Here is a 26,384-nt window from a genome sequence, read left to right as displayed (position 1 = left end):
ATAACGTAGACAAATGAAGAATGAATCTGAATATTAAGTGAGAGAAAATAATACGAACTAAGGCTTAGGTTTTTAGTCAAATTGGCCAACTTAAATATTATTGTAACAGTATGATATAAATCGATATTAAAAATATAATATTCCATATTTGAAAGAGTATCCGTTACATAAATTACATGGGAGGTTTGTGACAGTAACAACGGTTCATGATACAAGCATAAGCTTGTTCACCTTTTGCCTTACAATAGTCAATGCAAGTAGCCACACCACAATTGGTATTGGTATCATCTGGTAAAGCCACAAATCTTTCAAGCGGGCATTCACAGCCAGCATTCACACACGTGGGCTTACCAAATGGTGTTGGACATTTGAGTCTAATGCAATCAGCGTTGTTCTTGCAAGGTAGATATCCAGTTCGTGCTAGAATCGGTGTACCTGTTAGAATCATATAATTGATATTATATTATCCATATTGGTGAAGTAGAGGATCAATACAATTGAAAAATAAAATCTGTTGTGTAAACTCACATGTTGAAAAAAGTATAATACCAATGAATATCAAAGCTGATTTCTCCATTTTTATTGTGTATATACTTTTCTTTTGTTAGTAATGATTTTGATATTGTTTGCACATCTAAGATGATGTGTTTACAAACTAAACGATATATATGCATTTTCTCTTATACCGTGGCAAATTACTTTTTTACTTTTTTTCACTTTAAACAATTTAGTTTGGTGATGTGTTTAATTTGTGGAGATTTTCTTCTATTTAAGTTTATTTTTGCAATCAATACGTCAATCTTATTAAATTTAAAATGCTGATCCTTATATCTTTTTGGTTTTTTTTTCCTACAAAGATGTTTCTAATTAAGAATTTAAGATGACTGAAAGAATATTATTTGTTGAGAAAGGAACAAATTGATTGGTATTTTGGTTCAGTAAAATATTAGAGTGGTTAAAATACTCAACCTTGCTTCTTCATCAATTTTGCAGAATGGAGATATTTCAAGAAAACAAAAAAAGACAAAATTGTTTTTTTTCAGGTCTAATTACCAAACCGACCATAAATCCAATGTTACAGGAACACAAGTCTTTGTCCTAAATAAAAAAGTGCAATCTTCATCTTCAACAATTCAAGAGAGATCAGTTCCAAGTTTTACTGGTTACAACAAGAAAGAATCATATAAGTTTTTACTTGTCTGCATATATCAAGGTTGAGCCGGAGTAGGAGCCGGAGCCGGAGCCGTAACCGGAGCTGTAGATGGAGGAGATTGTTGCTGCGGCGGCTGCGGTTGTGGCTCGAGATGTTCAGACTCTTTCTTTGCTTCAGAAATTTCAGAGGGTTTCGATTCATGTTCGGCTTCCTGTGTTGATGATGCAGCCTTCGGTGATTCAGACAAGTGAACTCTAGCAAACTCATCAACCACTTTCCTCTTGTCCTCTTCTTCAGCCATACCAGCTTTCTCTTTAGCCTTTTGTCCAACTTCTTCTGCAACTTTTGCCACTCTGTTGTAGGCTCCCGTGACCCATGTAGCACCTGTGAGCACATACCGGTTCTTCATTATAGCTGAACCTGCATTGCTCACTGTCTGCTCCGCAGCAGCGATTGCTGATTTGGTTTTCTCCGAGACTTGGTACTTCTGATCAACTTCCCTGACTTTTTCTCCCACAACGACTGTGCCGGTGTTGATCTTATCCGTGAAACCGATCTTCTTGTCAAAAGATGCGACTTTGGCAGATGCAGTAGATGTTAGCTGGTGTTTCTCATCAACACTCTTGGCTTTGGCTATGGCGTCTTTTCCAAGTATAAAGCCCTTTGCAAGCATGCTGCTCACAACATCTTCAGCTTTTCTCAACACAGAGTCACCTGCCCTGGGAGATTTGCTGCTGTCCTTGGGTTCCTGGGGAAAGAGGGAATAGCGTTAGAGTTTTAATTGTGAAAAAATGTCAGAAGAGATGATGAATAAAGAGCTTACTAAGGAAGCTAAAGCCTCCGGGGATAGATGGTAATCTGGGGCCATAGTGACAATAACTGAAGAATCAACAATAGTAGCTCCCTGAAAGAATTGCACAAATACTCAAAAGTCACTCAAAGGAAGCTAAGTTGATAAAAGAAGAACTGATACAAAAAAGCGGAGAAGTGGAAATTACCGAGAGAAGAACCGCAGTTTCAGCTCCTTGTAAATCCTTGAAAGTAACATACGCCATTTTAGTCCGTTCAGTTTCGCTGTACAGACGACGTGTTAAAAAAAAAAAAAAAAAAGAGTTACGAAACCCTGAAGAAGTAATAGCTTGTAATCTCCAAAAAAAGGAAGAACTAGAGAGGAAAGCAAAAGCAAACCTCTGCATCTCGAGGTACAGAATATCACCAGAAAAGGAAAAGAACTCCTTGAGGTCTCGGTCGGTTGCTCCTAGAGAAACGTTGCTCACTTTGACAGAAGTCATCTGCACAAGAGAGAGACACGCAAACTCGTGAGAGAGACTTAAAAATACACTAGCTTTCCTTTACCATACTCTTTAACATCTAAGACATTGGGTTCCTTATCATACACAGACACATCCCTGAAGCAACCCAAACTGACTTTTCAATCACCAAATACAATGATCAGAAACACAAACAAACAACAATGTATATCATCAATACAAGAAGATAAAAAAAGAAGCTCATAATCTTAAAAGATATAATCAAAATATTGAAAAAAGCTAATCTTTGTCTCAAAACTAAATTTAACAATATGCGGCACAACAGATCAGACATTACAAAAAATGCTCAAACTAGGTCTCCTAAACAGTGATTTTCACCCAAAAAAAATCAAAAACTGAAAAACTTCGAATCGTCTAAAAAATAAAAAAAAACATTTAAAAACCAAAATCCAAAACTAGGCGGATGGATTCCTTCCTTCACCCAAAAATTAAACGCCATTTTTTTCACACATCTTAACAACAATAACACAATGAACAGATCTATATATATTCACATATTCCTCAAACAAAAAAACACCAACTGGTTTCAAGAAAGTGCAGAGAACAAAAATGGATCAGATAAACTCACCGACATGATGAAGATCGCTTTGACGCGGATTGAAACTGAAGATTGTTCCTTTTTTATTTTGGTCTTCTTCTCAGGAACAAATTTGAAACGCAATAAAAAAAAAAAAAAATCAAAAGAGAGAAAAATCTTTGGGGGTCGCGGATTTGATGTGAAGAAGAGGAGAAAAGAAGAAAAGTGGACCCTGTTAAAACGCCTTGGAAAAACGAGTCTTATTCGGGTTTGGCACGTGATATAGTCGGATCCTTCTCACGTGCCATGATTGTTGTAATTTTATAAACACTTTCCTGATTTCCCCAAATCTTTTTTTTTTTTTTTTTAATATAATTCTTAATGAAAATAATTAGATTCGCCCAACGACGTGGATAAATCATTTAAAAAAACAATATCAGTTTTTTAAAAAGTAAAATAAATAGTTTACTCTCCTATAATTAAACTTCTAGTACTTTTTTTTGACTCTTTTTATTCACGTAAAGTGTCGTCTATTGTGTGCATCTTACCATAGTCTCAAATCTATCATAACGATTGACCCGTGATGACAAAATCACGCTGTCCACCAATATCTACCATCTACGTGTGTCCGGACCTCAGAGAAATGTTGACCTCGCTTACACCATCTCCAATGCATATATCTCTATTTTTTCTTTTAGAACCGAGTAACTCTATAACAAAGCAATAATTAATGTAAAAAAATAGAAATGAAAATAGAGTTGCTCTAGAGCAATCTGGAGCAAATATTGCTCTATAATAGTGTTTTGACTCTAAAAATAGAGTAGAGTTGGAGATGTCCTTATAGCTTTGCCCCCTAACTTATGAATTTTGACATTTTTATTGAAAGGAAGAGACCAGAAGTGGATATACCGTTAAGATTCTAAACTATGTAGCCACTTTTAGAATATTATAGAAAAGTTATGGGTATGAAATGAAAAGAGAAAAATACCACTTAATACATCAACTTTCAAATATTGACAAAAATATTCATAAACTTTAAGGGAAGCCATTAATACATTAAGCTTTGTTGACTAGTCATTTAAAAAATAAAATATCGTTGATCAAGTCAAAATACACATGTCGTTAAATGAGATAACTGAGCAACTTCCGTTTACCGGCATGTTGTTATTGACTTCATCAACGATATTTGGTGTTTTAAACGTCAAGCCAACAAAACTTTATGTATTAAATGGACTCCCACAAAGTTCATGGTTTTTTTGGCTTAAATTTATATGTTGATGTATTTAATTGTATTTTATCTAACTTAAGTAGTCTAATTTTTTATTATTCACCTAATAATGACTAAGGATGTATTGAACTTGATATTTTAGAAGATTGTGAAGTATTCTGAAATCGCGTGTTATTTAATTGATGATTTTTAAAAAATCATATGAAATCCTATGTTATTAAATATGAAATTTATAAAACTCATTTAGAATCTCTTTATAAAAATCATCAATAAAAATCATTTAGAATCTCTTGATATTCAATCAATAATTTATAAATCTCACCTCAAATCTATTTCTATTCAAAAAATCACAATTTTTTTTAAAAAAGCTACTGATTGAAATTGAAGTTTCGTTTGAGGTGATGAGAATTCATATTGCTTTTGTATGGATGTAGATTACATTGGAACAACTCATCATGGACCAATAACTAACAAGCCAACGATGTTATGAGATTGGTGAAAGCTCTCTACTTTCTTCCTTTTGTCTGAATTGGAAAGCTCTATGTTTTCTTGAAAAACTTTGATTAGTCATTGCTTATTGTGTATATGTAGGTAGTACAGAGGAATATTGGAAGAGAGAAGAGGCAGCTCAAGTTATGGCTCTTGTAAGTGTAAAATTTTTGGTACAATAAGGTCGTTGTTCTTGTTTCTTTTTGGTTCATGTGGATTATAATACCTCTTTGGGGTTTTAAACCTTATAGTCATCATTATGTTTAACAAGAGTGAGTAGCAACAATTTTGAGGCTCATGAACTTGCCAGTAGCATACGTAATTTGTTTTGCCGATATCTATAAGCTTGGTTCCATTTAGTAAATAGCAATTGTGTTTCGTGATTCAGTTAATGGGGAAAGGACTTGGGCTAGGAGGTGGTGATGTTGTGGGGAACCATAGTAATCGATCAAAACTAATGTGGAGTGTTTTTGATAAAATTGGTGTTAACTACAGGTAATGGTAATAGTCACAATATTTTGGAAGATGAAATTGTTTCTTAACATTAACCAGGGACCTTTTTAATCTTGTGATGTTTTTTTTTTGATGTGAAATAATTATTTTTGGAGGGCTTTTAGTAAGCTTGGAAAACATTATAGCTGATTCTAAAGAGACAAAAGCTATGATATTTATGAAAGTACTGGTTTGTTCAAGTTGCTAGGCTATTGTAGTAAGGTGGCAAGCAAAAAGATCCAATATGTATCAAAACTAGATGTCTCAGCCACCTCTGCAGCGCAGCTTCCGACAACGGCGACGGTCAAAACATTCAGTTTACCGGTAACAATTGCTGGTAACAACTTCATACATTCTTTTGATAATTTTAAGTACTTTTTTAGTGGGCTGCTCTTTTTGAATCAAAGAATTCTAATATATGGGATTTCCCCATTCTTTTCATATGAGCTAAGGTTACTTTATTTGTGTATGTATACACTCACGATCGGTAGCTTTCATCTCCCCTACAAAATTATTTTCATACTTGAAAGTTCAGTTTTTTCTCTATAAAAGTGAGTATTTTCTATTACTTTTTACTTCTCTTTATTTCTACGTTTTGTATCATGAACATCTTATAAGAGATACATGTGGCTAGTTAGTTAATATATACCAAAAAATGCAATTTCTTAAGTTGGAAATGAATTGACGGCCAATGTTTGAGATCTGTGGGATGTATCATAACTCATGAATTGTTTTTTTTTTATACTACCGTTAATCGAGAAGGACAACTATCACAAAATTTTTTAGCTGCTTGTAATTTTGATTTAGAATTTACATACTTTCTTAGCAGTTAGGGAATGTTCAGCTCATGACGCGAAGATACTAAACGATGCTTTAACTAGAAACACCAATAAATTAATAGTTCGAGAAGGTACGTCATTACATTATGATAAAACTAATATTATTTCATATTCATTTTTTATTTATCTCACTTATATTTGTATAATTTTAAAATTGTAGGAAAATATTATTTAGTTGATTGTGGATTCGCCAATCGTCGTCAACTTTTATCTTCATTTCAAAGTACTCGCTATCATCTCCAATATTTTAGAGGACAAGGAAAAGATCATGCAAATGCAAATGAGTTGTTTAACCATAGACACTCTAGCTTGCGAAACGTAATAGAGAGGATTTTTGGCATCTTCAAGTCAAGGTCTCTCATCTTCAAATATGCACCACCCTTTCCATATAAGACGCAAGTAGAGTTAGTACTTGCTTTTGTTGTTTTACATAATTATCTTCGTAGATAATGTCGTTTAGACTTGTTTGAAGATGTGAATAATGAGGAGGAAACTGACATTGATGAAAGAGTTGATGATGAAAATTATGAAGAAGAACAACTTCATGGTACTCAAGATCAACAAAAAGTCCTTGCTAATAACTAGAAAACAATTATAACGTAAAACATGTCCACATATGCTATGAATATGAGATCATGATGTAGTACTAGTGTTCTTTATATTAGATTGTTTTCATTCTCACTGTTTTTGTTTTTTTTTATTATCAATACTGAGACGTTGAAATTTCCAGCGATTATCAGAGCTCTGCTTCATTTGATTTTTTTCTGTCGCTGCTACAGTGACAATTCTTTATTTTTTCGAAATGCATATCACCTTGGGCTTTTTATTTGTTTCGCAGTTGCTCCACCTGCGATTGGAAAAAGAACATGGTCAATGTCTATTTTTCGTCTTAAATTAATCAAAGTATGAAAGAAACTTAGGTAAATTAATCAACGACATTCCAAGTTGCTTTTTTTCTTTTTCTTTTTAAATATCAAAATCACCTAAAATTCAATAATCAAATCTCAACAAATCTCAAAACCCAAATCTCACCAAATCCTAAAATCCCAAATTTAATAACCACATCTCCTAAAAATTAAACTCAAATCTCTCAAAATTCTAAAATATTTAAATCCCAGTAAATTTCCTAAAATATCAAGTTCAATACACCCCTACTTGTTGAATGAGTTATTTGAACATCCAAAATTGAAGTCATCCTTTACTCTTCAAAAAGTTTAATTAAAAATATAGCAAATACTATGATATAAAGATAAAATCACATAAACACATTATTGAATTAGGGTTTATGTCCATAAAATGTAATTATGGAATTTCTATCACATGTATATTATTTTTGTTTGTTAATAGACAAATAAAATTTAGCACAGCGGTTCTCATAGTATTTTACAAAAGTAAATATTTTTTTAAAACATTTGTTGTTTTTAGAAAACGTAAAAGAGTATTACATCAACAAATTTAACAAATCACCTCTTACATAATAGAGAAGATATAGGAATGTGTTTTAATTACATAAATAGTAGATTATACAGTTTATGTAAAAATAATATCCACGTCATAAATATAATTCATGAAAATTTATTAAGTTTAAAATATCTTCAACTTAATTGATGTAAACAAATAATATATTTATTTTCAATTCTAACCGAAAATATAATTGCAAAGGATATTTGTTGCACATGAACAAATAACATTAAAATGTATAACAGTCTAAATAAGCTTGATTTTACAGTTAAGATGTAAAAAGCAAAGAATGTTGAGTAATATGAACCAAAAGAAATAATCAAAATGCATTTTTTTTTTTTATGTACAAATAATTCGATTAAAAGTCTTTTCGTTTTGGTGAGCACAAAAATTATTAAATTATCTAATTTTTGTTTAATGCATAAACTTTCAAATTTAGACCAAAAAATTATAAGTTTTATGGGAGGTTATATATAATACATTATTTTTTGTTGACTAATCATTTATATCACTAATCAGTTATCTCATATAAGTTTAACAATGTATATGTATTATGACTTGGTCAATAATATTTAATGCTTTAAATGGCTAGTCAACAAAACTTATATTATCTGATCTTCCACGAAATATATCATTTTTTTGTTCAATAATATTGAATACAGTCAATGATATGTTTCCCGTTTAGACAAAAGGAAAAAAAAATGATATGTTTCCCGAAACGAAAAGGTGCGACAGGCTTTTTAATTCTCAAGAATGAATGTAATGTGACATTTCACGTTTCTCCCGCCGTTCACGTTTTCTCTCAATTCTTTCCCAGAGAGATTCTGAGTCACGTCCCCAATCTCCGTTACTGTGAAAACAAAACAAAAAAAAAATTAGAATTTTTCATTTTCTTGAGAGTTAGAAAGTAGGATCATTTTAGTGGTGGGGTTATCGAGGCAAGAGAGAGAGAGAGAGATACAAAAAGGATGAGTTTCAAGGATTTAGAGGCGGGAAGAGGAAAAAAATCATTAGCTTCTTTAATGAGCATCAATGGTGGTGTTGGTGGTGGTCGACAAGATAAGACTCAAGCTGTTGCTTCAGGTGTCTTTCAGATCAATACAGGTGTTTCTTCTTTCCATCGTCTTGTCAACACTCTTGGTACTTCTAAAGACACCCCTGAGCTTCGTGACAAGCTGTAAGTTCTTACTTCTCAAAGTTTTCTCCATTTTTTTGGTGGGTTTATTAGGTTCTTGAAATGAAAAATTGTTTCTTAATTTCAGTGGTTGTAAATGGTTCAGTTTGCTTGGTTGTGATTTGTGTTTGTGTTTAGGCACTTGACGAGATTACATATTGGACGGCTTGTGAAGGATACGTCGGCTAAACTCAAAGAAGCTAATGAAACTTATCATCTGAGAGGTGTTGTTGATGTGAGTGTTTTTTATTAAGGAATGATTCTTTGTTCTTCTCTTCATTTAATAGGGAATTTGATGGTTTTGTTTAATATATATTGGTGGGTTAGCAAAGGAAGAAGATTGTGGATCTTGCAAAAGACTTTCAAGCTGTATTGAATGAGTTTCTAAAGGCTCAGGGTGTAGCTGCTGAAAGAGAAACTGTGTATTCTCCTCATGTCCACAAGCCATCTCTTCCCTCAAGGTTTGATAATGCTCATTCAAGAGTTTGAAAATGTTTTTATGTTTATTTTGTGGTTTTGGTGTATTGATTACTTGGCCTTGGTAAGATTAGCTATACAGCCAGTAAAGCAGATGTGAAAGCAGAGAAGGATCCGGAGCAGCAGGCTCTTCTTTTGGAATCAAAGAGGTAAGTTTTGTACCGACAAAAGTCTCCATCTTTGTTCGGATTCCTCACGCTTCTACTAAATTGGTTTCTTGTTCCTCTTGTTGCAGACAAGAACTTGCACTTTTGAACAAGATGATTGCGTTTAATGTGCCTAGAATTGAGGAAAGAGAGCAACTGATACAAGAAATACAGCAGAGTATTGGCGAGATGGGCGAAACCTTAAAAAACATGGCAGTGGTGGTACACGATGAAGAAGCCATGATTGGTAAAACTGATTCTAAATCCTGTTATCCCAAAACGCTTACTTATGTCCTCGTATCCTCGTTCTAACACTTTCTCTTCATAGATGAGATTAAACCTCGCATCGATAACTACCATGCTGCAATTGCACAAGGAAACTCCCATCGATCATATTCTTCACTGGTATAATATTCAAACTTTTAATACATATCATGAATGGGTTTTTGGAGAATCAGATCAACCTATATAAACTTCTTCTTTCCATTTTTTCTTTCATGCAGGCTTGCTTGCTCTTGGTTACTTTTGGTATCGTGCTCCTGATTGTCATTGTAGTGCTCGCGGTTTGATTCTTCACAACTCATGAAAGCGTGGACAAGTGCTCCATCATCTATCAGGAAGTATACTGAGCTTATGTTTGTCACTTAATAGTGCCCATGCAAGGATTGAACTATTTTTCTTTTGTCTCTTAATATATAGCATTTTGGTTTGGTTTCGGTATCAGTTTGGTTTTGAACGTGTCTGAATGTTGGTTCTGTGAGAGAGTGCTGTTGCTTTCTCTCTGTGATATTATATATTGACTTGTTGCAGATCAGATTGAATGATGAAGGGAAAATCCTCTGTTTGTGCTTAAATGTGAAATTCCTGATTTCGAATTAGTTTAACATGAAGATATGTGAATCTTTCAATGAATGCAACAGTTGAATCAAAAAAATTCACTCATATGATATTCAGAACGAAGTTTGAACCAATCAAAATCAATCATCTAGAAAATAGCAGGCCTTGATTGAGATAACAAGCAGCTGTAGGATCCTTAAGGCATCCACAGAACGCCTCTTCATCTTTTGGAAACGACTTTGGCAATGGATGATCAGGCGTAACACCGACCTATTCAAAAACCAGCAACGAGTAGAAAAAGAACAGACTGTAAGAACATGTTTGCATGTAGTGTAGTGATGACCATACACTAAATCATAATATGTGGAAGTAAGTAGTTTCAGACCTTGTCTATATCTGTGTGAGCTGGTGTTTCGTATCGAGCAACTGTTACTGCCAAGCCCGAACCATCAGAAAGCTCAAACACTGACTGTATCTTCCTGCAAAATGTGTTTCAAAGTCTCAAGAATATTACAAAAGGGTCAGTAACTGAGAAGAAGAAGAAGAAGAATAAAAATCACGCCTTTTGTTTACCCTTTTCCATAAGTTGCTTCTCCATAAACAAGAGCACGTTTGTTATCTTTCAATGCGCCTGCTAATATCTCACTGGCACTTGCGGTGCCCTTGTTAACCTGGATAAGAGAAAGAATGTGTGAGAACTAAATATTCCATGGCATTTACAAAGGAAGGATGGAAGCTCATACGAGAACGGCAAGAGGCTCAGAGGTTGCAATAGCATTGCTTCCATCAGTATCATATATATCTCTAACACCTCGACTATCACAAATATACACAATCACTCCTTTATCTAACCTGTAGACAGCAACAACAGTTGAAGTTTCTATTATGATAGCTGTGGATCTTGAAATTTTCTGATTTGTTGGATGTAACAGTTTATGAGGTTATACCAAAATTTAGCAATCTCAATTCCTTCTGGGAAAGAACCTCCACTGCAACAAGAAAGAAAAAGAATACCAACTGTTTAAGAAAGGCTATTGCAGAAACAACAAGGAGTTTTTCAATAGTCATCACCTATTGTCTCGAAGGTCCAAGACGAATGCATTTACATTGTTTCCTCTCAAGGTTTCAATTGCTTCCCTTACCGCACCTACAAAAAAAAGTGTTCTGCCTTTAAGAGATACGTAATAAACCAGAGAGAGTAGACAAATTTGTAAGAAGGAATCAGTAATGCCAAAGAATGAATACATACTAGAAGCATTTTGATTGAATGTTCTAAGCTTGATATACCCAATCTTAGGGGAGTTACTCCCAGAACCAGGAAGTTCACATAATCTTGACTTAACCGGATTCACAGAAACCCGCTCTCGCCTGTAATAAACAACAATCGTAGTTACTCAATGAACGTTGAAAAAACGAAGATAAATGTAGGAAAATGATAAAAAAAAAAAAGTACGTCAAAGTTAAGAGTCTCGTTTCAGGTCCACTGCGGATCGCTAGCTCCACTGTGCTTCCTTCAGGTCCCCTGCATTTCAACCAACGCATTATCTCGGTACGAAAAGTTTCCTCATTTCTTGCTTCAGAATGATTATTTATTTCGTCACACTCAGGTTTTTCAAAGTAAAGGAAGGAAGAAAACTGAAAATGTAACTCACTGCAACATCTGTGCAGCATCGTATATGGTCATAGGTTCTGTGGTTATCTTATCAATTCCTAGAATAACATCACCGGGTGAGATTCCCGCCCTGCTCGCAGGACCTCCTGGAGCAGCTGATATAACAACAAGTCCAGCCGGTGATCCATCTGATGCAGCAGGGTAACCTATCGACAGTCCAACACCCGTAACCGCACCTTGAGTCCCCGACTGCCTTCAACCAAACCATATAATTACTAAATCTTACATACAATCTAATGTATTTGCTAGATTCAGGACAAGCCTATTTTCAGATATTCTTACCCGCAAACTCTTAAACTTTCCGGGCTCCAAGAAACGAGTAAAAGGATCATCTAGTGTTGCAACCATTTTCTTGATAGCCATGTCTAAAACACAAACAAACACCAAAATCAGAAGCAACTTGTACTAACATTGTAAAGGGGGGGGGGGGGGGGGTTAATAAAGCATTTGTCAAAAAATTAACACATACATGTCTCTTCTCGAGTGTTCATAGGCTCATTTCGTAAAGCAGTCTCTCTGTAACGAAACCAGCTTTGCCCATTGAAGGTTTTATCTATATATGCACGATCAATCGTTCTCCAAGCCTCAAGGAAGAGAAGATTCTCTTCACTAAGACCCCCTAAAGAGATAGAGAAAACAAAAAAAAAAAAAGCCAAACAAATGAAATCAAATTGCATTCCTCAGTTTTTGGCATGGTTTCTCAATTATGTAGAAACAGAACTTACATGATGGTGAATCAGTGGTAACAACAGAAATGGAAGAGACGAGAAGCACAGAAACTAGCCGAACTAATGCAGCAGAGAGATTCTGTCTAAAATTGACTGAAGATTTCATCATAACCTTCCCAGATAATTTCCTATGATCATTTCTTTCGATAACACACAGAAATCTATTACAGACGAGCACAAGTCCCGGGTTTGTAGCATTGCTCCTTGGTTTGTTACTACGAGTTCGACCATACCTAAAGTTGCTAGCTTTCACAATCTTTGGAGGTTGAGTTACCCACAGTTTCACCTGCAAAGCTTCAAAAAATCTGTTACACAAATTGGAGGTTTCCATGGGAATTTCAGGAGAGAAAGATTCAAACTTTATGCAAAAAAAAAAGTACCTGGATTGAGAAATTAGGGTTTGTTTTGTTAGGCTTAGTAAAAATTGGGGATAATGAAGAGCTCGCAAGGACCTCCATTGAAATGAATGAGCTTCCCCCGGGAAATTCACAACTCTGTTTTTCTTATCGAAAATATGATTCGAGAAGTTGTCTATTTTCTATACTACAATTAATAATAAAATAAATTTCTCTCAATAATAAATAAATAATTAATAACTCTTCTATTATACAAAAGAGACTTTAAACTTTAAAATATCCTTTTCTTTTGTCCCCAATTCCTAACCATAAACGTTAGTAGAGAAGGACTTTACATTTGATACTAAATAAACATTAGCTAATCCTTTATAATTGTTCCGTCTTTGATGTGAGAAGACCCAACTCTTCTATAAACTTATCCATATGTCTATCATTTGTGTTGTTGCTGTTCTCTAGTGTAGCTGTTTCATCTCCAAGAACTGGGATTTCTGCCAGACATTCTTCAAGTAATTCACAGTTATCCACCAGTTCATCGATGTCGGGGTCTTCTATTCCGTCAAGGAACGGGCTTGGAGAGATGAATGGCTCTGAGACAATATTCTCTGTATCCATGTAGTTTTCTGCAGGGAAGTCGTTGATGCTCTCTCTTGTCAATTGTGGCATTACGGTATCAGGTAAAGGAGTTGAAGTAGAGGGTAAGTACGACAAATGTTGTCCCGATGCTGCGGGTGCATATGCCTGTGACTGTCCTGAAGTTGTTCTGGGCAGTACCTCTTGAAGAGTGACTCCTGATACCCGGTTTGGCGACGGGAAGCCATCAAGAAACTGGTACTCATCATCTGTTTTCATCATGTTCCACATCATTGAATCGCTTCTAACAGGCTGGTACTTAACTATCTGTCCATGTCCATCTGATGCAGCCGAGCTATGGATATGACTCTGATTCTCAGTAGTATCTTCTCTGAGCCTCCGCTTCTTATTAGCCTCAGTCACATGCATATTATTACTATCAGCCTGCTTCTGTATGAACTGAGAGAGGAAAGTAGGGTTCTGGACAGCTTTAGCAAGGAAAGACATGATCTGTTGTTGCCTCAGCTCCATAACCTGAAGACGTTTAACCATAACCTGAAGTTTACTGTCTGTCGTTTGTTGCTGCTGGCGTAACTTGACAAGTTCCTGCATCAACACGTTTTTGTCTCTTTTAAGCTGTTCAACCTCTTCCTCTAGCCCAAACCTCCCAACCTCTACACATGAAGATAACGCAGCCAGTGAACCTTGACCCTGAGACAACTGATGCGATTGAGTATTACTAGTACTACTACCACCATGACCCTGAGCAGATCTTTTCCTGCTTATCTTCTTCAATAGATGTTTTTGACCTCTTAGGAAATCTTCATTCGCAAATTCATACCGTTCTGACACTTTTTTAAAACCCTGTTCATCAGAAATTCGCCAGAATCAAAAAACATAATCGAGTCAATCTAATCCAACGCATCAAGCGGTGACATAATTATTCCGAGAGTTCATTACTTACATATGTATTTAACTGGCGAATAAAGCTGGAGAGATTGTTGTGTTTGAAGTGTTTAGGTAGAAGATAACGAGCAAACTCCGATTGATCCCAAATGATGAAGCTATTGTTCGTCGGACTCCACGAAACAATCGCGTCCGTCGCCGGATCTTCCACCATGTCATACGTCTTGCTAAGGAAAGGAGGCGGTAAAGCGTTAGCACTAAGCAACGTCGCTGGATGAGGATTCCGCGGCGGCACAGACTCGCCGCCGGCAACAACACCATCCATCTTCGTACGGATCAGAGAGATAGAGAGAGAAACAAAAAAAAAAAAAAAAAAAAAGAGGGAGCGAGAAGAAAGGGAGAAAGTGACTAGTAATTTACAATAATACCCTTTTATGTTCCCTTCCGTGATAACGAGAAGACACGTGTCGGGACACTGTGAGGTGGGTTTTTATTAATAAATGGGCCTTCTTTATAAGATAGCCCATTAAATCATTACTTTTTTGACGGGAAAGCGAAGCGAGAGAGAGAGGGAGAGTCAGAGAGAGAGATGAGCTTGTCCTCGTCGCCGGCGATTGAACCAGACACGCCGGACCTTATTTGCCAGCTCGATAATGTTCAAGGAATGGTCGATGCACTCACTTGCGTCCGATGGAAACGCCACCAGGTCTTTGATCTCAATCCTTTGAAAAAAAATCCATCTAGGGTATTTTTAATTTCATCGATCGTCACTGATCTCTCTGTGAAAAATTGTGCGAATCCAGGATGCGTTAGTGGAGTTATCTGAACACGGAATAGTATTAATCGTGGAGGAATCAGGTTGTCTTCAAGCCAAGGTTTATCTTCAACGCGAGGTATCGATTTCTCAGTTCCTCTAAAAAAAAAAAAAATTCGATTTCACCATCTTTGTTTATGTGGAATCTGAAATGTTTTGAGGTTTAATCTGAGAAAGCTATTCACGAAATACGAGTATGGAGCTCAAGGGAGACCGAGATTTGGAATTAGTTTAGGTCTTCTTGTGGATTGCTTGAACACATTTTCATCACCTGGACATTCGAATACTATTGAGATTAAGTATCCAGGTCCTGATATGGAGCTTCTTCTCAAGTATAAACTTATGATCCTCTGCTTTTGTTATTTCAGAAATATCACTTCCAGTTTTGTGAATATTACTGATTGAGTTAGCTGATGTGTGTCTGTGTGTTTACTAGATCTGTTGATACACTAAACGCTTGCATCTACTCTGAGATAAGAACGAGAATCCCGGAAACCGTGACATGGGACTATAACTTTGAGCAGGCAGGAAGTGTTCCACTTACTTTTACCGTAAAGGTAGTAGTAGCATAGTTAAGTATTGCTGTTCATTCAAGATGTTTAGTCCGACCTTTTTCTCAAATGGTTTTGTTAATGTATCAGTCAGCGGCGCTGAAAGAAGCAATAGATGATCTTGAGTGGCCTGGATCAAGTGTACAGATCAGCCTTCGAAAGGAACCTCCTTGTGTTACCTTCAGAGGAGAAGGACATGGAGACCTACAGGTTTGTGTGTTTCTCACTTGTTTCTTGGTAAAGTATTCTTTCTGTGAAAGAATCAAGTCATTACATTTGATATATCCACTTTTGCAGATAGACTTCATGTATTATGCCAACACAGATCTTCTCCTTGCCTTTCATTGTGATACCGAAGTCTCCTATGGGTAACAATGAACTCAATTCATTCTAGTTGATCAAAAGAAGCTTTACTAATCAAGAATTGTAGGTACAAATATCAACAATCGCTAATGATCTTTGGTTGATTATAGGTACAAATACAAGTTTTTGAAGGCAACAACAGCAAATATACCAGGAAACGTAGTGAGAGAAAACAGGGGAAGCAAACTGACAATTGGAAGAGGAGGAATGCTGAAAGTTCAACACTTGGTTTCGGTTGCTAAAGCTTTAGCTCCACAAGTGGAATCTGCAGGGTATCAACCACCAAGTCGGATTGCTTATATAGAGTTCTTTGTGAAGCCTGAAGAACCAGCTGATTGATTAATTTTCTCAACTCCGTAAATTTGCTGCTGTTTGTAATGCTTGTTGTTCTTAGTAGTACCTCAATAGTATATTTTGCCTGAACCAGTTTGCTAAGAAGGGGCAAAAAAGTGCCGGATTGCGTGTCGTTTCACTATATTAGAGCTCAGATGTTTTCTGCCGTTCCGTTGTTCCCCACTAGCATATCGTGCCGGTTACAGAAATTTAAAAAGAAAATTAAAATTCCGGATTAAATGTTCGGGGGATTGAACCCGACGTGAATCGAACACGCAGCCTTCTGATATGGAGTCAGACGCGCTACCATTGCGCCACGGATCCGGATGTCTTATTCTCTTATTTTATTTTAATAACCTTATAAATATTACTTAATTTGTACATTAATCTGTGTAATAAAGAAAGGTTCTCCAGTGATCTCCACTATAATTTGATATCTGATTATGATTTACGAGAAAATATCTGAGATGGGTAGGTGTTGGTTGGATAAAATTTTAAAAAACAAAAACTGTAAGCAAAGCTTTTAAAACGTTCTAAGCTTGACACGTGGTGCTAATACAAACGTCCAAGTAGCTTTCTCCCTAGAGAGAAAAAAATGTAAATGACCCGAGGCAACAAAACAAAAGAAGTCTTCAAAAAACATTTTTAGAAAATCATATGAGTATGTTGACAAGAAGAGAAAGAAAAGTAAATCGTATGATTAGTGATTTTAATCTTCTTGGGAAAATGATTACAGTTGTTAAAGAAGAGTTTGGCTGATGATGTTTATAGTAAAGTTGGCTTGTGTGTGTGTGTTTTCATTCTTTAATCATTTTTTTGTAAAGGAAATTACTAATAATGTTGACATGATATCATATATCACCACCATTATTGGAAATAGTTTATAGAATGCATTATAGAAGAATTATTAATGTATTGACAAAAGAACTCACACATACATACTGTATACGCAAATGTCATGTGTGCTATTATAGGCGTTGTATATATGTGGTGGTGACGTGTTACCATTTACATTGACATTAATGATGGTCTTGACTCTTTTGTGGACCTAATCATGTTACAAACAGACATCAATCCTTCTTATATATGTATATAATAATAATACATATATGTCTATGTCGCACACGCCCACCTACACATATAAACGGTGGAAATTTATCGAATGATATGCTCATCATTTGAGACTTTGAGTATATTATACGTATATTATACGTATATTATATAGTTTATGTATATATACGCGTATATATCGACCAGAAAAGGATTAAACACATGAAAACAATCACTTAGTACTAGTTTTTAGAAATTAACCTAGAGAGTCGTTGATACATGCGAGGAATCTCTCCTTTTTGAATGAACTATATAAATCAATAGCATATTTATTAAAATATTAGCAATTTGCACCAATTTGATAATCTAATCATATATTCTTTGTCGGGTTGATAATCTGAAAGGACAGTATTATAAAATATAAAATCCTATTCTATACGAAACTATAAACAAATCATTCCTTTAGAATCTTGACAACCAATAAATCCTTCCCTAAAAGAATTAATTATGTAGCGATTACAGAAATATATTTGTATTCTTCGAAACATATGCTCAAATCTATAAAAGGTTTAAACCATACGCGCCTGAATAACACGATATAATGGGTTTAAATATTTTAACTTACTTTATAAGGTGAACAAACTCTATTCGAATTGACAACGTAAGTCAAATTTATTAATTCTTTAAATCCACTTGACGTGAAAAGTATATAAATAGTTAAATACATACTATCGTAGTTGAAATATATATACCTATACTATAATGAATGATGAAGTAACCCCAGTAGTTAAGATTTGATTTAACCATAGTCAACGAAACTGAGATTGATTAATCTTGACTTACGAGCCTCTTCACATAAGTTTTTTTTTTTTTTTTTAACCAAACTATAAATATTAAAATAAAACTCCAAAATTGGTTGCCCAAACAGAAGCAAACGAGTTTACAAAAGTAGATTTTGAAGGTAGAGATCGTGAAAATCGAACTAGGCAATCGGCTCTGACATTAGCGTCTCGTGGAATCCTGGTGAGGGTAAAGGAGGTATAGGAACTTCGAAGCAGTGAGAAATCCTCCAGCAGATTAGAAAAAGCCGGCCAGTCTTCCGGCGTCTGCACCATCGCCGTTAGCTCTACGCTATCCGTCTCAAAAGCCTGACAATCGACTCCAGCCACCAGTAAAGACTCCATAGCCCAGATCAGCGCTTGTAATTCTGCATGTAGAGGTGATATACTTCGACGGTGACTCCGTGCTCCCAACAGGATCGTTGTAAGCTCTCCATTGCAGCACCACCAGCCCAAACCCTGGTAGGGATCTGTACCTTTCCAAGAACCATCAAATTGGCATCGGGGAGAGGAACCCCTGTCCTCCGAAAAAGACGGAGGATCCAGATAATTCACTGAGTAAGACTTGGCCTCCTCCCACAATAATTTATCCGTAGCCGCTTGATTCAAAATCTCAAGAGATTCTACCTCAATACCCTGGAAAACCTTTTTATTCCTATCTTTCCAAACTGACCAAATAATCCAAGGTAGTTGAATGCCGATATCCGAGACCCCGGATTGCGAAGACGCCCGCCAAAAAATAAAGTCTAAATTCGCATAAATCGATGTGTATGGAAAACCCCCTGGTCCATCCGTATAGGCGACAACTCCCAAATACATCGAGACCTAGGGCACTCAAAGAACGCATGGTTTATAGTTTCAACTGCAGAATCGCATCTCTTACACACGGTGTCACAACGAACACCCCGATGTGCAAGACGCTCCAACACAGGTAGAGTACCCGAACCAATCTGCCAAAAAAAGTGTTGGATCTTGGATGGTACATCAAGTTTCCACGATTGGGCCCGCAAAGCCGTACACATCGGCCCATACTCTACATCTATAATTAATTCCCGAGCTAACCGGTAACATGATTTGACCGAATATTTCCCAGATTTAGTATAATGCCATATTAATCTATCCGGTTGATGAGTTCTACTAACCGACATACTCTGGATTAGTTGTATATCCCCCAGATCAAAAAACTCCTTCAAAGTAGGTAGATGCCAATTCTTAGTCTCCGGGTTAATTAAATGATTAACCATTAAACTCGGAAGCCACAACCTCCCTCGACCATTCGCCGGTCTAGGGCGAATATCCGGTATCCATGGATCACGCCAAACCGAAATGGAATTGACAGAGCCTACCGCCCATCGCGCCCCCTGCTCCACCAATCCCTTGATGGAATAAATACTTCTCCAAGCAAAGGACGGATTATATGTTTTTTTGCCATAAGAAGATGTTTGTTCCTGAAATATCAACTTTTCATCACCTTAGCCATTAAAGACGTTGGGTAATGAATTAGACGCCAAAACTGTTTGGCCAACATAGCCTCATTAAATTGTTCCAGAGCTCGGAAGCCAAGTCCCCCTTCAGCTTTATCTTTACATAGTTTGTCCCACGCAACCCAATGCATACCACAAGCTTTATCATTGGACTTCCACCAGAAAGTGGAAATTGCACTTGTTAATTTAGATGTTAGTTCCTGAGGTAGCTTATAACACGACATAACATGGGTAGGTAATGCCAAAGCCACTGATTTAATCATAATTTCCTTGCCACCCTTCGACAAACACTTTGCAGACCAGCCATTAACACGATCATCTAGCCGATCCTTAACGTAGCTAAACACCTTAGTTTTCGATCCTTGAAGATTCTCAGGAATACCCAAGTAAGAACCCATGCCACCCTCCTTAGAAATCCCAATAACTAACTTTAACTGGGATCGAATATCCGGAGTAACCTTTTTGCCAAACATAATAGATGATTTAGCCAGATTGACCTCTTGACCTGAAGCTCTGCCATAGGTACCAATTATATCCATAACCGTCCTACATTCCTGGGCAGTTGCTTTGCAAAAGAACAGGCTATCATCCGCAAACAGCAAATGCGAGACAGTAGGACTACCACGGACGATGGTAATACCCGTCAATTTTTTCTCCCTTTCAGCCTTCTTAATATTAGCTATCAAGACCTCTGTGCAAAGAGTAAATAAATATGGAGATAGAGGGTCCCCTTGTCGTAACCCCCTCTGAGGTCTAATAAACCCTCTGGAATGACCATTCAGAAGAACTTGGTACGACACTGACGATACACACCACATAATCCACGAAATCCATCTCCTATCAAATCCTAACTTGACCAAAACCGCCTCCAGAAAATCCCACTCTACCCGATCATATGCCTTACTCATATCCGTTTTAAATGCCAAAAATTCCGAATTACACCTACTATTAGTATTTAATCCGTGAAATATCTCTTGAGCCACCAGGATGTTATCAGTAATTAACCGTCCAGAAACAAAAGCTGATTGAGTTTCTGAAACCAAACGAGGCAATAGACGTTTCAGACGGAAACACAACACTTTTGAAATAATCTTATAGCTCACATTACATAAGCTTATAGGTCTAAACTCCGCCATCCGCGGAAGCTGATCCACTTTAGGAATAAGACAAATATTGGTCTCATTTAGAAGCGGATCAAAACTGCCAGTGCGAAAAAACTCTTTAATTAGAGCCACTAAATCCCCTTTGAGAGAAGACCAAAATCTTTGGAAAAACAAAGCTGTCATCCCATCAGGACCTGGAGTTTTCTCCGGATGCATAGCAAACAGAGCTTGTCTGACTTCCCTTTCCGAGATATCCCTGATAAGATCTCTGTTCATACCTGCCGTAACAATCGGATCAATTGCTTGTAGCATCTCAGAAATACCTCCACCGTCGGATTTCTTGAACAGATCCTCAAAATATGTTGTAGCTATATGTTCCATACCCGACGCTGATTCATCCCAAACGTTATTTGCACCAAATAAACCAATTATCCTATTCCGAATCCACCGTTGTTTAGTGGATGCGTGAAAATATGAAGTGTTTTTATCCCCAACCCTTAGCCAAAATTTTCTGCTCTTTTGTTGCCAATAAATCTCCTCATCCCGGTATGCCTCTTTCAATTTCCTCTCAATTCCCCTAATATCTTCCAGCGAAACCGAGTCATCCATCTTCGCATCATGTAGAGCAGTCTTCAAAGAAGAAATAATTGATGGGCCAGTACTGACATTATTTTTCCTCCACCAGAAAATCGAATTCCTACAATTCCTTAATTTATCAACAAAACCCGGAATCCTAAAATTCCGTGTCCGATTCCAACCAGACTCAACCGCTCCAGCCAATCCCTCCTTACCCAACCACCGCTTATCAAACCGAAATTGTCTCTGTCTCCTCCAGACCGCCGTCAAACAAGTTGCTAAAATTGGACTATGATCAGAACCAATCATCTCCAAATACTCTACTTTCGAATTGGGATAGAGGGCGTGCCAGTCTTCATTACCTAAAGCCCGATCAAGTCGGCAACGAATCACTTGATTATTACACCGATTCCCACGCAAGGATAATTGATCCCCATAACATGGAAATTCAAGCATCCCAATATCCTCAATCATTGAGATAAAAGGTTTGAAGGAATTAGCTGACCGCAGGGCACCACCCTGCTTCTCATGGTTACCAATTAATTCATTAAAGTCTCCAATAATAAACCAAGGATCAATACGAAAAGATCCAATGTCCGTTAATTTATCCCACACTTTTCCGCAATGTTGGGGAACCGGGTCACCATAAACAAAAGAAAAATATACCAATTGATGATCAAGAACAGCTTTTGTATCAATTATATGGTCATTATGAAATAGAACAGAAAGATTTATTTCATCCTTATAAAATAAAATCAAACCACCACTAGCCCCTCGGGGTTCAACAGTAAACATTTTATTATAGCCAAATTTTGATTGAAATTTTTGTAAATAAGAAAAACATTTCTTTGTCTCTGATAAAAACAAAATATCTGGTTGATGCTTCCTCCACAAATCACCCAAATAATTCTCTGTCATATCAACCCCAATGCCCTGACAGTTCCAACTTAGGACCTTCACGGTTTAGCCGACGGTTTTGGGAGAGCCCCCATCCCTATCTTTGTTGGTCTTATACCAATGCCAGCCGGTTTTCCATCCACAGCCTTGTTCCCTTGTTTTCCATCCCATTCTGTTTGTTACCTTCACCTGCAGGTTTAGATAAAGCTTTAACTAGCAAACGTTTACCAGGGGAAGCTAAAATCAAACCAGGCTTCCTAACTAGTTTCTTAGGCAGAGAAGTAGGCCTCCTCGACCCCTCAATTCTCGTACGACTGATATTAACTTCTTGCAAAGCAGCATGTACTACATTCACATCCAAATCAAACATTAAGGATGGTGAGGAAGTACCTTTCGGATCCTATACATTGGGGATAACATCACCCGAACCCAAGTCTCCCAAACCCGCATTCACCTGGTCGAGCGCAATCTCACCCTCTTCTGGAAGGTTACCATGTGAGGTAACACCCTCCTCGAGAAGATCATCAGTCGCTTCATCAATCTCAGAATCAACCAAAACCGCAGTAGTCCCATGAGGAGGAGAACTCTCCCTAGCTATTCCTTGTTGAGCAATTCCTTGATCAACCACGTCAGGATCAACACCAAGAACCCCTTGTGACTGTTTCTCTAAAAAACCGCTTTTTGCCTTGTACAACGGTTTCGGCCAAGCTTTCCCTTTCCCCTTACGGTTAAGGGGGAAGGAATTAGCCTGTCCCATGTATCCTCCATGACCCCTCTGAATCTCCCGCTTATCTCCTGACCCGCTTGCAACTGCACTGTACGTCCGTTTCTGTTCTCTCCCTGAGCCATAGTGACGAACCTGATGAAACAAACCGGAACTACCCGCCCCAGCAGAAAACTCATAAGCTTGGAAGTCCAAAGCTCTCTTGACTACCGTTCTAGGCTTCTCCCAGCCCCCAGCATTGTGGAAAACCCCTTGATTCCCCATCCCTTGTTGTCGCTGAACACCTCTCTTCTCAGGATGATGCTCAAACACGTGACTCCCACCAGCTTTAATCAACTCTGGACAACTCTTCTCATCGTGGGTAAGACGAGAGCAATTTTCACAATAGCCGGATAGTTTCTCATACTCAAGAGTCACCACCACTTCATCTCCAGATTCGAACGGCACCAACAGCTTGAAAACAATAGGATTGAAGCCATTTACCGTAACACAAACGCTCCCAATTGCTTCATCAATATCTCGGATTATACCAATCTTCTTGCCAATGGCCTCCAAAGTAGCAACCTCCCACAGATGCATCGGAATGCCAGAAACTCTCACCCAAAAGTTGATGGCAGAAGGATAAGTAGGAGATACAATGGGCTCCCACTTAACCAAGGAAAGCATCCAACTATCAAAATGGTAAGGACCATTCTGAAGAACCCCTTGAAGATCATCCGCATCCGCAAAATTGAACTGGAAAGTTCCTTGACCCAAATCAGCTCCCACCACTTTGTCTTCAAGCTTCCATATCTTGGGCATGGTGGATAGCAAAGACTCAATCCGTTGCACCCCTGGATTCATCAGTCTCCCTATGAGTGTGAGATCAAACTGTTGAATCCTCTGAGCCAAGACCGAGTTTGATATTTTACAACTTCCGTACGCATCAGCGAGCCCTTACCCTTCATAATCGCTGATTGAGACATTGAAGAAATCACTAGCCTCAAAAACCAAGCTCTATCCGCTACTAACCACCGCAAATCACCACTGAAAGAAAGTAGACGGAAGTGAGAAAATGAAAGACGGTGTTGTCGAGTAAAACCCAGTCCCCAGATAAATACCCCTATATCAGTCCTGATACGCTGATATAATTCCGGAGATACTCCAATCAACCAAAGACGAAATCTAAAATCCACAATCATAGCCCAAACAAATCCCAATCCGCGTATCAGCTGAGAATAACATCCTGACAACCAGAGAACCAACCCCAAAACTCCCATAAACGATATCTCCGTTTTTAAGAACAACACACCACAAACAGAATCCAAAAACGAAAACGAACCTTGAAACCTGATTCTACCAATATCCTCGAATCGAATCGAGATATCCAGCCATGCCAAATCTCCAAATCCCAATCGCATCGAATCTCCATTAAAAGAAATAAGATCCCAAACCGGAGGGAGATTCGTTTCGAAAATCAGGATCAGATTTCCGGTCTGACCCCAACAATCCTCCCTCACCGGAGAACGAGAAAGACCCTCTTTCCGTTTCCCAAGCTCGTCGAAGCCACTCATTCAAAAAGCGAATCGAATCGCCGAGATCGCCATCCGTTACTTTCCCAACGATTAACCTCTTCACATAAGTTTAGCCCTTTAGGTTTTGAATTTAGAGTTAGGACCATTGCAGTAATTGTAGCGTTCTAAACTAGTTTATTAACTCATCATTCGAATTTTTCATATCATTTCTAGTTAATTTGTACTGTCCAATTTCTTTTACTAATATATATATGATTGATAGTTCTGTTATTAATAGTATGCAGTTTATCGAATCTGAATTTGAATTGTGACACAATTATGAAACTAATACAAAATTCAGAAGTTTCATATTGATTTAGATTAAAAAAAAAATCTTTAGCATAGATAAATGAGGCATTTTTTAAAATACCTCTTTTTCTATGTTATTTTTGTAGATATTCCTTAGTTTTATGGTTCTATAATTCAGAAGCAAATTTAAACTAAACAATCCTACTATATTAGCTTAGACTTTACTCACTATAATGACTATTCCAACCAGGGTAACAACATTAGCTCAATTGCCTTAACCCATTTAGAACAGGGGAGAAAGACATATTAAAGAGATTCGACCTGTGTTCCCCAATCTACAAAGACATCAAGAGGTTTGTTGTCTTTTCACTCACAAATTATTAAAGTTAAACATCAAAATTATTTCAAAGAAAACGACCACTAATCAACCTTAGTGTATCTTCTATTATTGTGATGCTTAGCTTATTAAACACACCCAACTAAAAAATCTATCATTTTCTAAATCCCAACCTTAAATTAGATATACTAGGATAAACGTGCGCTACGCCGCAAGATTACTTTTATATTTTTCTTTTATAAAATATTTTTATTTCGTATTTTACTATATTTTTAAAATCATAATTTAATATAAATTGTTTGATATCAAATAGTCTAATTAATAAAGTTTTTGAAAAATATCAATGAAAATTATTATCTACTTGACTATTTTTGTGTTTTTATTATTTTAATTATTATATTTTCTTATACATTTAATTAAACAATAGACAAACAATTTTTTTTTACTAAACAAACGAAAATACCAAAAAAAATACCAAACCGAAAATATAATTTGAAAGAAAAATATATTATAAAATCGGATGGTTTTTCTAGCTGAGAAGTTTTTCACTCTCTTAGATTTTAGAGTGAGAGAGAGCTTTTTTCTTCTTTTTCCGATTAACTTTGACGAGTTATGACTTACAACTTATAAGTTAGACGAGCAACAAAAGTTCCATGGCTACGGTGTGCCACACACGCTAACATTTAACTCAAGCAACGTTGTTGTGTAATTAACTGAATGAGCTTCGTTGCTAAAGCCCACAATCAAAATTCTGGCTCATTTAAAGGTTTTTTTTACGGTCATTCATTTACAGAGTTATGCTGTAATAGTGTAATATATACAAACCCACTCAAAAACAGAGATTTGCTCAAATTCTCATTTCCAAAACAGGATAAGCGATATATTCTCCAAAAAAGATTTGAAATTGTTGAATAATTCACATGTCCAATCTCATATTCTTTACAATTGTTCATTAAAAAGCAGTAGTAGCTCAAGACAATTAGCTTTTGGAATTGATGATACTGAATTAGCTTTTAAGTTTGATTGAATTATCGTGAAGAACTGTCAAAACTTCTAATTACGAATGTTTGTGGAGAAGTACAAATTGTTTGCGTGTGAATGAGGATGTCCATCTTTATTTAGAATCCAAGTTATT

General features: G+C 36.7%; 7 protein-coding genes, 1 long non-coding RNA gene and 2 other non-coding genes across 15 annotated transcripts; 4 read left to right on the top strand and 6 right to left on the bottom strand.

The window, feature by feature from the left end:
• Nucleotides 1-118: 118 nt before the first annotated feature.
• LOC104718560 (putative defensin-like protein 307) lies at nucleotides 119-639 on the bottom strand. Its single transcript, XM_010436325.3, has 2 exons — nucleotides 529-639; nucleotides 119-435 (listed from the first exon to the last, which is right to left on the bottom strand). Exons 1-2 carry the CDS (start codon nucleotides 575-577, stop codon nucleotides 173-175), a joined length of 312 nt encoding a protein of 103 aa, XP_010434627.1. The 5' UTR covers nucleotides 578-639; the 3' UTR covers nucleotides 119-172.
• Nucleotides 481-571, top strand: LOC147935985 (small nucleolar RNA R20). Its single transcript, XR_015569826.1, has one exon. It is a non-coding gene; the product is annotated as a small nucleolar RNA R20 (small nucleolar RNA).
• Nucleotides 640-1,020: 381 nt separating the features above from the next.
• On the bottom strand, nucleotides 1,021-3,289 carry LOC104718559 (binding partner of ACD11 1). Its single transcript, XM_010436324.3, has 5 exons — nucleotides 3,053-3,289; nucleotides 2,342-2,445; nucleotides 2,152-2,227; nucleotides 1,977-2,057; nucleotides 1,021-1,901 (listed from the first exon to the last, which is right to left on the bottom strand). The coding sequence occupies exons 1-5, from the start codon at nucleotides 3,056-3,058 to the stop codon at nucleotides 1,209-1,211; spliced, it is 960 nt and encodes a 319-aa protein (XP_010434626.2). The 5' UTR covers nucleotides 3,059-3,289; the 3' UTR covers nucleotides 1,021-1,208.
• Nucleotides 3,290-4,485: 1,196 nt separating this feature from the next.
• On the top strand, nucleotides 4,486-6,627 carry LOC147935984 (uncharacterized). 3 transcript variants are annotated; one of them, XR_015567777.1, is made up of 5 exons: nucleotides 4,553-4,724; nucleotides 4,821-4,873; nucleotides 5,107-5,213; nucleotides 5,412-6,120; nucleotides 6,210-6,627. It is a non-coding gene; the product is annotated as an uncharacterized LOC147935984 (long non-coding RNA). The 3 variants fall into 3 exon arrangements; XR_015567775.1 differs by having other exon boundaries at nucleotides 4,486-4,873; nucleotides 5,419-6,120; XR_015567776.1 differs by having other exon boundaries at nucleotides 4,553-4,873.
• A 1,598-nt stretch (nucleotides 6,628-8,225) lies between these two features.
• LOC104718557 (syntaxin-23-like) lies at nucleotides 8,226-10,161 on the top strand. Its single transcript, XM_010436322.3, has 7 exons — nucleotides 8,226-8,687; nucleotides 8,823-8,919; nucleotides 9,012-9,145; nucleotides 9,236-9,310; nucleotides 9,397-9,554; nucleotides 9,636-9,712; nucleotides 9,811-10,161. Exons 1-7 carry the CDS (start codon nucleotides 8,479-8,481, stop codon nucleotides 9,874-9,876), a joined length of 816 nt encoding a protein of 271 aa, XP_010434624.1. The 5' UTR covers nucleotides 8,226-8,478; the 3' UTR covers nucleotides 9,877-10,161.
• LOC104718558 (carboxyl-terminal-processing peptidase 2, chloroplastic) lies at nucleotides 10,150-13,154 on the bottom strand. 4 transcript variants are annotated; one of them, XM_010436323.3, is made up of 13 exons: nucleotides 12,925-13,154; nucleotides 12,542-12,830; nucleotides 12,286-12,435; nucleotides 12,099-12,181; nucleotides 11,797-12,005; nucleotides 11,598-11,666; nucleotides 11,394-11,512; nucleotides 11,216-11,291; nucleotides 11,092-11,133; nucleotides 10,888-10,996; nucleotides 10,718-10,815; nucleotides 10,530-10,623; nucleotides 10,150-10,414 (listed from the first exon to the last, which is right to left on the bottom strand). In XM_010436323.3, the coding sequence occupies exons 1-13, from the start codon at nucleotides 13,000-13,002 to the stop codon at nucleotides 10,289-10,291; spliced, it is 1,542 nt and encodes a 513-aa protein (XP_010434625.1). In that variant the 5' UTR covers nucleotides 13,003-13,154; the 3' UTR covers nucleotides 10,150-10,288. The 4 variants fall into 4 exon arrangements, with proteins under 4 accessions (XP_010434625.1, XP_087325086.1, XP_087325087.1 ...); XM_087468960.1 differs by having other exon boundaries at nucleotides 11,797-12,009; nucleotides 12,925-13,098; XM_087468961.1 differs by having other exon boundaries at nucleotides 11,797-12,009; nucleotides 12,542-12,849; nucleotides 12,925-13,089.
• LOC104718556 (heat stress transcription factor A-1a) lies at nucleotides 13,110-14,776 on the bottom strand. The gene is made up of 2 exons (XM_010436321.2): nucleotides 14,435-14,776; nucleotides 13,110-14,334 (listed from the first exon to the last, which is right to left on the bottom strand). Exons 1-2 carry the CDS (start codon nucleotides 14,699-14,701, stop codon nucleotides 13,267-13,269), a joined length of 1,335 nt encoding a protein of 444 aa, XP_010434623.1. The 5' UTR covers nucleotides 14,702-14,776; the 3' UTR covers nucleotides 13,110-13,266.
• LOC104718555 (uncharacterized) lies at nucleotides 14,759-16,604 on the top strand. Its single transcript, XM_010436319.3, has 7 exons — nucleotides 14,759-15,082; nucleotides 15,180-15,269; nucleotides 15,368-15,522; nucleotides 15,627-15,747; nucleotides 15,832-15,951; nucleotides 16,039-16,109; nucleotides 16,215-16,604. Exons 1-7 carry the CDS (start codon nucleotides 14,966-14,968, stop codon nucleotides 16,441-16,443), a joined length of 903 nt encoding a protein of 300 aa, XP_010434621.1. The 5' UTR covers nucleotides 14,759-14,965; the 3' UTR covers nucleotides 16,444-16,604.
• An 85-nt stretch (nucleotides 16,605-16,689) lies between these two features.
• TRNAW-CCA (transfer RNA tryptophan (anticodon CCA)) lies at nucleotides 16,690-16,761 on the bottom strand. Its single transcript has one exon. It is a non-coding gene; the product is annotated as a tRNA-Trp (tRNA).
• A 1,295-nt stretch (nucleotides 16,762-18,056) lies between these two features.
• LOC147935983 (uncharacterized) lies at nucleotides 18,057-24,663 on the bottom strand. The gene is made up of 9 exons (XM_087468545.1): nucleotides 24,432-24,663; nucleotides 24,051-24,335; nucleotides 22,831-23,961; nucleotides 22,505-22,731; nucleotides 19,798-22,008; nucleotides 19,469-19,687; nucleotides 19,144-19,276; nucleotides 18,489-18,994; nucleotides 18,057-18,071 (listed from the first exon to the last, which is right to left on the bottom strand). Exons 1-9 carry the CDS (start codon nucleotides 24,661-24,663, stop codon nucleotides 18,057-18,059), a joined length of 4,959 nt encoding a protein of 1,652 aa, XP_087324671.1.
• Nucleotides 24,664-26,384: the final 1,721 nt, after the last annotated feature.

The sequence above is a fragment of the Camelina sativa genome, chromosome 10 (assembly GCF_030686135.1).
Source record: "Camelina sativa cultivar CO46 ecotype springtype chromosome 10, ASM3068613v1".
Classification (NCBI taxonomy): domain Eukaryota; kingdom Viridiplantae; phylum Streptophyta; class Magnoliopsida; order Brassicales; family Brassicaceae; genus Camelina; species Camelina sativa.
The sequence above is the reverse complement of the archived record's forward strand: the minus strand, read 5'-3'. Positions and strand labels throughout refer to the sequence as shown.